At 45.6% G+C, this 11,332-nt stretch overlaps 1 protein-coding gene across 3 annotated transcripts; it reads right to left on the bottom strand.

Moving 5' to 3' along the window:
• Window positions 1-296: 296 nt before the first annotated feature.
• On the bottom strand, window positions 297-10,838 carry Awh (LIM/homeobox protein arrowhead). 3 transcript variants are annotated; one of them, XM_070307053.1, is made up of 6 exons: window positions 10,542-10,838; window positions 4,867-5,162; window positions 2,034-2,251; window positions 1,462-1,710; window positions 1,146-1,328; window positions 297-1,009 (listed from the first exon to the last, which is right to left on the bottom strand). In XM_070307053.1, the coding sequence occupies exons 1-6, from the start codon at window positions 10,545-10,547 to the stop codon at window positions 942-944; spliced, it is 1,020 nt and encodes a 339-aa protein (XP_070163154.1). In that variant the 5' UTR covers window positions 10,548-10,838; the 3' UTR covers window positions 297-941. The 3 variants fall into 3 exon arrangements, with proteins under 3 accessions (XP_070163154.1, XP_070163156.1, XP_070163155.1); XM_070307055.1 differs by having other exon boundaries at window positions 1,146-1,316; XM_070307054.1 differs by having other exon boundaries at window positions 1,462-1,707.
• Window positions 10,839-11,332: the final 494 nt, after the last annotated feature.

The following is an 11,332-nucleotide window of genomic DNA, read 5'->3' as shown; positions in this document are numbered from 1 at the left end:
ATCGTACTGTTATTAATAAAAATGCTTTTTATTGTTTCTCGTTGCATCAATTATTCTCTTCGACTACTATTCTTCTCCGCCTTTTTAAATTTTACAGATCTTTGACAGATAATTAGACAGATTATTAAAATTTAATTAAATAATTTAAAAAAAAAAAAAAGAACACGTCGGGCATGGAAAATATTTAGAGGAAGATGATCGGGTGACAAAGAGCTCCTTTTCTTTTTGTTCAACGTGTGCAATCGTATATATTTATATATATTTAGTTTAGTTTACAATATTTACATCACGGTACATACATATTAAATGTTCTTTTTAGATGACTATCGAGATGCTACGAAAGATACTTTCATTTCAAGCATTGCTACAGGATACGCGAATGCGCCTTCGATGACGCGTATCCGTCTCTCTTTTACGCCTACGTTCGTTTTATCGTCCATGGAAGCGATCGAAGCTTCCTAATTGCATCATCAGGCACCGATGCGAGAAGAAAGAGTCGGAAAAAACCAAGAATGAAGGAAAAGGTAAGATCAAGTACAAAATTATCAAACACAACCAAGGAGGTAAACAGAGAGATCGATTCATAAAATATAGGATGAAATTATACGCGCGAGCGCGCGCGCACACACACACACATACACCATACCCGCGTACAAGCACACATATTCAGATGCACACACGCACATTTCCATTTATATCCGTCGATTTTTTCGTGCGAACAATATCAACATCGAGAGACATATGCGAGTATAACTCAAAAGCGCGCGTCATCGAAGACAGCGCGACGATAAAAACTTGCACCTTGACGAGGATAAGCGAAACGGGATATCGGGACTTGAGCTGAGATGCTTCTCCGCGAGATCTGTATCTCTTTATCTCTGACACTTTTAGATCGATACGTGTTTAATATTTACATATACTATGTCGAATCGCCGGTGTCATTAAACCTCGTTCGGCATGGACAGCAGCATCGAATCTTGCGAGAGCTCGTCCATCGATTGTTCTGATCCTGAGGACAGAATATCAACGAAATCGCTCGTGAATTACGTAATTAAGAATCCCTAATCGATTATTCACGACGACAGTCCTGAGACGCGAAGCTTCTCTCAATACTTTGTATTAACGTTGCGAAAGAGATATCTTACCGTGATTATGATAAATGGAACCCGTGGGACTTTTACACGTGGCCGGACTAAGCTGCGGCTGTTGTTGCTGCTGATGCTGTTGCTGATGTTGAAACGAGTATGTTAGATGTAAGTTGATGCGACGACTGAAATCGTTGGGCGACGCGGTGGAGTTTGGTGGCGACTGATGCACTGTAAAGATTCCTATCTTCGACGCACTCGTTATAATTACAATTATTATGGTTAAACGCAGGCGTGACTACGACATTTTTTACGAGAGGGCGGATAGGAGGGGAAGAGATTAGAAGAAACGTGTTTAGTACGCGGTATAGCTTACCGTGCTGTCCTTTCATCTTGCCCGTGTGAAGGTGCTTCTTCTGCCTCGCTCTCGAATTTTGGAACCACACTTGGGTCACCCTCTTGCTGAGCCCGGTTACGTGCGCTATCCTTTCGAGGTCCTGACCGTCGGGATTGCTGTCCAATTGAAAATTCGCTTGTAGGACGGAGAGCTGCTCCTCGGTAAAAGTCGTCCTGACTCTCTTCGCCTTGTTACCGCCCTTGTGGCCACTCTCGGAGTCACCGCCTTCTGCGAAAGTACCGATTAGCCGTATCTCTCCTCTCCTTATCCGCACACGATCCGGCATCACGATCGGAATCTCGTACAACTCGCACAATAGAGGATCATGTATAAACGATATTTGTTCATTAAATAATATTGATATAAATTGCAATTAATCGCGATTATTTTAAGAAATTATTTTTGCTCGCGGGAGAAACGTAAAATTTGCTGTTTTTATAAAATTTCACATTATCATATGCGATTTCAAAGGATTGAGTTTATAGGCTCGAAATCGGTTAAGGGGAAAAAACTCGGACGTATATAACGGCACGTTCGTGCGACATTCTCACCATCGGAGGACGTATTGTTGCCTTCGACGACGTCGAGATAGTGCGCCTTGCAAAGCAATCGGGCGTCCACGAGAGCAAACTGCTCGCCGGTCGACAGCTGACGCGAGCAAGCGTCGCACGCGAAACAGGCCAGATGATAAACCCTTTCTCTGGCCCTTCTCACCCAATCCCCGGCGCCCACGCTGCGTCCGCATTTTGCGCACTTTGCGCCGAAAGCTCTACAAATACGAGAAACGCAACTCTCGCCTATTAAGTATATAAACTTCGGAGATATCATCTGTAAGCGTGAGTGCGTATCGTGATGTTTCTTTAATATTTATTTCATCCTACGTTATAGTGGCAGCCAATATAGTCGACTCGATCAACGAGTACGAAGCGTAACGATAAGTGAATAGAATATATAACTCGCGGACGCGGAGAAAAGAAGATGCAGCCAAGGTCGAAGCGAAGATAACCAGAGAGAAAAAGAGAGATGGATGGAAAGATGGAAAAAGGGAAGAGGAAGAAAAGAGACTAGAAAAGAGATATTCGTGTCGAGAAGCAAATGGTCTCCGCTGTGGCGCGTGTTTCGCGGCCGTTTATTTCGCGGCCCTTCCTCTCCCCCTCCCCCTTTCCTTCCCGCCCTTTTACGAGCTTCAGGAAAGATGCGCGCGCGCGCGCGCGAAATATCGTTCCTTGGGATATACCTGTAGGACTCTCTGTGCTTTCCATCGGTTAATATCTGTACATGGCTGGCACGCCACGTAAAATTCGAGACCCTTGCGTTTTAATTAACCCCGGTTCGCGCGCGCGACTAGAAAATTATACAATATCCCCTCATGTTGATAGTATCGATATTCCATGTAGCGGAGCCAGCTCCTCGAGTTACGATCCCTAATAAAGAGTATCGATCTCGCGTGTAAAATTTTCAACAGTGGAAAGAGAGATCGATTGTAACAATATACGCGTTTATTCGAGAGCGACCGCTGTAAACAGTAGCCGTGTACCACGGCTACGAACACGGGCATTACACGCACGCACCGTACGCACGCACAGATGAATGGCTCCAACGAGGCTCGCACCTACGAGAAGCTGCGCGAAGGATCGTAGGATGAGCAGCAAGCCCGAGCGAGAGGACGCTTGTTCCTCCTCGTCGCGGATCCGCGCCGTACGGTCACCCGTGTCGCCGAATGAGAGTGTCGCGACCGATAATTAAACAACGACTAGACGTCCCATTAGCCCATTATCATATTCATGAACACGGAAAGTGCATCCGATCCGATACCCTCGGTCTCTCTCGGTGTTTGCGAACGCTCCTCCGGCATACATCGCGGGCTTTGAATATCTTACGTATCGCCACGCGACTACCTCGGTGGTCGCTACGCCGTATCCTGCTGCGGGAACGTGGCCGAAAAACGTGTCTAGCGAGGAATGAATTTGGGATAAATCGCATCACTTTACAGAGTATAATTTTATTTACTTAATATTTTCTCCCTCTTGTCTCAAAGAAGATGTCTATATCGTGAGACATTCTCTCGATCTCTCGTATCTACCTTTCCTTATATAAACGCAAAAATTTAAAAACGAAGAAGAGAAGCGAAGTAGAGGAATTTTATACTCACGCGACACTTGCCCGGCGAGATTGAATTTCTGACGGCGCGATACGCGCGTTTTAATATCCTATTGTCCTTTAAGAAAGGCGGCTAATTCCTTGTTCTGGCGCTAAAGGTGATTCCGCGTCACGCCCACGCCCACGGAAGCTAGAGAAGGATTTGAATTTCGAGTGACTCGTCCGCGATTATGATCACGCCGGTTCTCGAAGTAGCCCACAAAGAGGGCTACGTGTCGATGCGAGACAAGGAACGACACGGGGGGCGATCTTATGTGAAATCTTTACACGCGATACTTTGCTCCGTAAATTTCGCTTATCTTTTTCCCCCGGTCTTTTTACGCTCCGCGTCCATTACACCGTGCGCGAGAGGAGACAGGATGAGGTCTACGAGTCGTGTTCGGGAATCTTGCCGACGACCGGGTCATCGTATGGCAGCATTACCAGGCAGAAAGCACGAGTCGAAAAAAATTACGCGGCAGATTTCTTCGGAGACCTCCCGCGTACACTGTTCCAGGAGAGTCTGCGTGTCCCAGGGGTTAACCCGACTTAAAAAAAAAAAAAAAAAAAAAAAAAAAAAAAAAAAAAAAAACATATATTAGAGAATCGTTCTTAGATAATTAACGACGGTACATCTAATTTGATTCTGCGATGATGGAAAAATGTATATTGATCTCGATGGATGACTTGCTTTCCCGCTTATACAATACAATTGCGCAGGAATACCTTCGCCGAGAATAAAAATGCGATATATAATATGTATGAATTTTGGTATACTTCAAGCTTAAAGATTCTCTTCAGACGTATATACGCTATCGCCAGATGCGGCGCGTAAAGATCGGATATCGCGACGTCTGATGTGAGGTTCGGTTGGTGCAATACCCAGGTGACTGAAGTAACTGATTGACAGTTGGATAAACACATTCGGGCAGACTTCGCCCGAAGCCTTCCGTACAATCGACGAGTCACCGCGGGTTCCGTCTACTTTGATCTCCACGACGTGTACGTCTCTTACATCGCTATCGATGCGCATCGCGCGCAACGAAAATATCCCACTCATTCATTCGCAGCAATGCTAACAAAAAGAAGCAGCTATTCTCTCTCCGTCTCTTTCCCCTCTTCCATTAACACTATATATATATATGAAACTGATATCGAACTCCGTATGTAATCGTCACGCGATAAGAAAAAATGTATACGAGTAATATTATTTCAAGCGAAAGTGTCAATCGATAATGGACTTACAGGGCATAGTCGTGCCTGCAGTAGAGCCGCATGCCTCTCAGGAAGCAAGAGTGCTGATCGTGCAACGGCCTGGCACAGGCGCAACACCTCAGGCACCCGGAGTGCCACGTACGTCCGCCCACGCACAGGACGGTCCGCTCTCGTACGCGCTCGCCGCATCCACCGCACTCCATTACACCGGGTGACGTTTCCGGACCGACGACCAGGCCGCTGGTGCCCTCGGGACAGGCGAGATTGGACCCGCCGATGCCGCCGCCGTCGCACGCTCCGTCGCCGCTCGTGTCTTCGACTTCCGTCTGCGTACACAACAGCAAAACAACGAGATCCAGAGAATCACTTTGACATTTCTTTTAGAATTTTCTTTTAAAATAATTCACGCAAGGAGGATAATAAGGGAGACAATTTTTCTTCGAGAATGAAACAAGCGGTAAATGTATTGTGTATAGATTAATTCATTTTATCGCCCGCATAGTTTTCGAGAATGTCGAAAGAATGCGAGGTACGAAAACAGATTTACCGAGACACGCCTCCCTCGTTCGAGAGTCATTTCGCCGATGACGCCGAGGGGCTGCGAGCGAAACCGACGTTAACACACACCCGGGGTTTACCCGTAACAAGACCGGTAACATAATGACCGAGAGACTGGTTGCTCGGACGGCCATTATGCGTCCCATCGGCGTTACCCGGCCTCCGTGGAACCCTTATTTGGGGGAATGTTGTGGGGTGTTATGGACGCGCTCGCAGGGTTCGTGTATATATATATATATAGATACGTATATATGTGCGATCGTGAGAGGTGCCGAGGCGAGAACACGCATTTACACGCGCTACGCGCGTACCAGCACTTGGGTGAGAGACACGGGACACGCGTGTCACCGTAATATTGAAAAGGAACGGGACGCGAGCGTATCCGTCTATGTCTATGGGGAGGATTCGAATCGCGCGGTGGGGTGCCTTTGCGCTTGACCAGCTGCTTACCGGATCGTTTACCGGGCGACTTCGCAAACTGGAACCGTACATACTCTGTATCCAGTAAATCGCGGAAGCGCGCGAGGCCGCGTGAGATATCAATGAGCACAGCGATGTGATAAAAGAGGAGATTGAATAAATGTAGGAATCGTTATCTCTCGCTCGATACGAGACCATATTTATATAAATCCAATTGCACTATAATTGAATTCATTTATTGTAATAGCGTTGCAAGTCTCCGATGAACCTGCTGCTTTCCGTCTAAAAATATGACAAGATAAGTGAAAGACCGGAGAAATACGATATGCGTGCAATTTATATTGATGCGTGTAAAACGGCGCGGTTCTCGCCATATGTATATCAATCCCAATGAGAAGTCGTATACGCAAGCTTGTGCGTATACGAGTACATTTGCGAACCGAGAGTCATAGGTGACAATCGTAAACCGCGGGATTAGGCCTTTTCTGTCTAATGTACGTGCCTTCGAATATGAAAGAGCTCGCGCGGATAGATTTGCAGCGACGCGAAAAATGCGTGAGCTCGAGATTTCAAATTCGCGTCAAATTAAAAATTTTTCAATAGAGACTCGAGAGAGACGCGTTACTTAAAGTTGTCTCATTTCGTAGGTAACTTTTGCGCGCAGATTTATTGCTATATAAGTTAATGGCGATAGCAACGATGATTCACACACAATTTTCTGTTTGGGCGAACGTATTTACATATGTCATCATTAGACATATAAGAGCCTCAATATATATATATACATACATACGTACACACGTATTATGTAATTTCTTAATCATTCTAATAATTCTGTGACCGTACAAGAATATCTTTTTAAAGTGGCAGATATAATTTTCGCATTGGCATGCGTGGCTACCTAATAAGCAATTCCTAGAGACCTCTCATAATCGGATTTAAAGATTTACCTATTCTAGTAATCCTGCTTTTACGATATTATTGACTCTTATTGGAAGAAGGCGTCTCGAGTACCTTTTCGACCCGGGAGAGAACCCGTGGTAAACTTATATTTCATATACTTGTATCGAGTCCTCGTACACGCCTCTGTTTAGAATGGCCATGAGGCCCCATTCTTATAGCTCTCGAGTGGTTTCGGTTTCGGTTTCGGTCCCTTTCTCAACCGATAGACACTACCATGGGTATGACTTTCAAAGCTGAAAGCCTGTCGGCGGGGGGGCCTATAGGGGTCCCAGTACAGGCTTTCCGCCTTCATCGGCCCTTGCGACTCCGTGTCAATTTCAGTCCAGGACACGTTGTGTCCATTGAAACCGATATTTCTTTTTCTAGCGAGACTATTCTCCTAGGTATGCATTCGTCTATATAATAATCATAATACGATTTAACACGGTAAAATCGAAATCAACCGACGCGACGATATCGCGTGATATATATATACTCTCTTTTTCTATTTCTTAAAATTGTTGGAGTTTCTGTTTTACGTTTATCGTCGTCACAAATTCGTTATGACAATTATCTTAAAATTTATGAATAATATAATTGGCGATAAAGAATTATATTATTTTAGAGTGAATATAGATTCGAAAAATACAGAAAGATCTGCGCGATCGAACTATAATCTTTAAAATTACATAAACTCGAGATATTTCAGGACGTTGTAAACTGATCGTCGAGTGCGTATCCGATGAATTCGGAATTACATGTCCCAGGGAGTTTCCTCGCAATCTCGGCGCACGGAACGCAAATTCCTTTTCAGTCGCTAATGAACACGAGCGTTAATTAGAAACGAACACTTTCAAGTAGATTGCCCGGATACGAGAAATGACGTTATTATCTAATAGAATTTGGCTGTACACACATGGACTCTTGTTAGAGGAATTTATTAGAGAGAGAGAGAGAGAGAGGCGCTTGCGCAACAGTGCGAGAGTTATAGATGTGAAATATTCGAGATGTGTTAACACCGCGTACTTCTCTATCAAATTCGCTATCGAATATTGTGTTCGATTGTTGTTCGAACTCTTGAGAATTGAGTTTTTTTCTTCTCTGTCAAATGTGCCAACCTTTTGCAGCTTTCTCCATCTTTTTGTTTTCGCGCGAAATAAAACTCGATCCATTTATCCGCCATCGATTAGAGCGACGTTAAAGACGAGAAGAAAACGAAACGCCGTGCGCGAAGGAGACATCCCGGTGTGAGAAAGAACGGGACCCGATGTCCATCTATCCCGAAAGGGGGATGGGAAGGTGGCTCTTGCTCGTTTCTTTCGCATCTACGGAACCCAGGTGACAAGTTGACAAAGTGGCCCCCCCCTACATTTGGGTATATCTTCGAGTAGAGCGGGCGAGAGCGATCGAAAATAATGTTCGGGGGGGTTTTTGTGTACCTCGAGTACGGCTTTCCCGAAACGGCCGGCGCGGCGTCGGGTCGTGACGAGGCGGGAAGGGCACGAGCCTCTTCTTCACGCCTTCGTAGAAAAGGGACGCTCCGTCGTGGAAACGGATCCTTGCGCTCGCAGGTACAATAGACGATCCACCGATCCATTCGACGAGACATGGGATGGGTCCACTCGAAATCCATTTAAATCGTCATCCGATTTCTCGTTTCGCACGCCACATTGTCGCCACCGCCACCACCACCACCACCACCACCATCACCACCACCACCGCCGCCACCATCATCGTCGTCGTCTCGGTCTTGTCAGTCGCCGTCTGTTCCGGCATTGTGCTGCGACATACGGCCGGGGAAAGAAGAGATTCGTTTCACGATTAGTTCGGACCGCTTATTACCCGCGCGGATGCCTCCCGAAGCCGACGAGTAGCCAAGGGCCGAGGGACATGGAACGAACCGTGACAATGGCGGGCTCGCGCCCGCTCTACGTTGAATGGTTCGCGCTGCCCACGCGTGCGCGAGCGCCTTTCGTCAGTGTCTTGCGTGACGGTTGCTCACGCCCGTGCGTACACGCAACACCCCCGATCTTAGTACGTGTATACATATATATATATCTATATATAATAGTAGCCTCGGCGCTCCAATTCTACGGATAAGAAGCCGAAGATATAATTCAGAATCTTTTCACGTCGGTTTATTAAAAATAATAGACGATAGCGATGAAAAGAAATTCGAATTATATATAAAATTTCTCGGTACAAATATCTTTTAGTAATCTACGAATGTTTAAGTTTATCTACAAATTATCCGTGATCGCGATGTGAAACGCCATGTGCGTTTTCGTGTCACGCTCGGATTATCACACGTTATCCGCGAACCTCGCTCTGTCAGAAAGTACAAACAATATCGGCCATTTATCGCCGCTCATCACATATCGCGCACATTTCAAGGATTCGACAATGATTCGTAAAGTTTAATTTTACTAAAAATGTTTGAATTATGTAAAAAAAAAAAAAAATAATAATAATAATAATAATACGCGATAGAAAGAAACCTATGTGTGAAGTGAGAAATATTCATTATGCTGAATTATATACTCTAGCTAAGCGATAAATTCACTCTGAGCGAGGCGTGTCTCGCGATTCGCGTCTCGCGTTTTTCCCTCCCATCTCCCCCCCCCCCCCATTCCACCGCATCTCGCTTCGTCTACCCTTATTCATCTCGTTGCTCCGCTCGCGTCGAGTCGCAGCACAGATGAGGAAGAGAAAGAGAGACGCGTGAAAAAAAAAAATAAAACGGAGTTGTATGACATATAACTCCGGATCAGGCTGATGCGGCATTTTGCGCGCTTTACTCCGACAACTTTACCGGACCACACGCGCTATCCTGTGAAAGATCGTCCTTTCGCTCAACAATTCACGCGCCCTTCTTCCCGGCGTGGGACGACGTCGACCGTCTCCTCGACGCGATGTTACGCGAATTTACGATTTTGCTCGCGCGTAGGCATGCTTTACACACGCCTCTACCTACCAGCCGGATGCGTAATTCATCCGGTGTGTACGTCGCGAGTTAGTGTTATGTACAATAGGGAATGTAAATGTAACAAGAATCTCCGATCCCCGTCAGAAATCAAGATGCCGTTTATCCATAGGTTTAATACAACATTTTACCCAAAGCCTTACCGCTTTATTTATTCGCACCTTAACTATGTATAGCTTCCGTTACGTAGACTCCTCGGTTTATTGTTATTTATTTATTCCTTTACTTAAGTTTCAGCGTTTTGAATCAAGGATCAATTCAAATAAGGAATAATTACGTTTACGATGGCTTGAAAAAGTATCGCGCAAATATGACATATGGATTGTCTAATCATTTGACAGATTGTTCATCGCAATTATTAAAGCTTAAATTGCAACGTTCTTGGGGTTCGCCTCTGTTTTTCTTCGTCGTGAAATAATAATACGTTACAGTTTTTTTTTTTTTTTTTTTTTTAATTGTATTTAAGTTCAGTTTTAAATTTAATGCTTAAACTGTACTTTACATTAAATTGTAACTCCGTGTGCGATTGTGTGAAATATTATAGAGAATATTTATCAAAATTTATTTAAAAAAAATTTAACTTCATACATTTATAAACACATTATTTTACAAGCAACTTATAAATGTATCCTCGAATCGTGTCGTCATACTTTCTTTCTCGTTGCGATATATCGGTCTGACTGTATATTAAATATTTTGGAAATGTATCGAGTTGAAATCCGTATAATTTTTTGCGAATATCTCTACCTTCTTAACCGCACATTGAGATTTTTATACAAGTTTTACATTTTCGTACACGTACCTTCATAATTCTTCCTTCGAGAGGATAAGTTTCCGCAGACCCCTGGATAGCACTGTTTGCGGCAGATTGTCGGCTCTCGATATCGGAGTTCACGGTTGCCGTCGATCTCGCGACATCGCACGACGGCGTCACGACGCGACCGCGACGCGCCAAGGGGTACGCCAAGATGTAACTGAGAGATGTAACGACCGATCGCCGCCAACACCGCCGGCGATTCGTTAATTAAGATTCGCCATGCGAGGAAACGACAGCGACGCGCGTGAGGCGCACCATGACACCGCGGTACGGTAGAGAAAGAGTTTGTATCCGCGCTATCCTCGGCTACAATAACGTAACTCCCGGCCGGGATGCTGCGCCACACAGACTCATCCGTGCGACGCGCACAGAGCTCACCCGTGTGACACACACACATATAACCTAACCCGGGTCTGCCGAATGGGCGGAACGGACGCGTGATGGGCGGGTACGGTTCTCCGAAGCTGCGATTCGTCCAAGCACGTTACGGTCCATCATCGCGGGGATGAGAGAGGAGAGAGTGCGCGAGGACGCGAAGGTGGCGCTGCCACGCAGTAACAATTCGCACGCGCGTCCTGTCCCCACTTGACGTCGAATCATCCCCGCGGATGTGTAATAGGAAACGCGGCGGCGCGCCGCGCTGATTGGCCGCGATCTCGATCCGCCAAAGAGAGAGCTATCTCTCTCTCTCTTTCGAAGTCTCGCGTTAAAGGACGAGAGAAAGGGAGAGGGGGGAGAGGGAGAGAGAGATAGAGAGGGGGAGGGAGGGAGAGGAA

The sequence above is a fragment of the Polyergus mexicanus genome, unplaced genomic scaffold, assembly GCF_030449975.1.
Source record: "Polyergus mexicanus isolate NDT 795.1 unplaced genomic scaffold, iyPolMexi1.0 SCAF_14, whole genome shotgun sequence".
Classification (NCBI taxonomy): domain Eukaryota; kingdom Metazoa; phylum Arthropoda; class Insecta; order Hymenoptera; family Formicidae; genus Polyergus; species Polyergus mexicanus.
The sequence above is the reverse complement of the archived record's forward strand: the minus strand, read 5'-3'. Positions and strand labels throughout refer to the sequence as shown.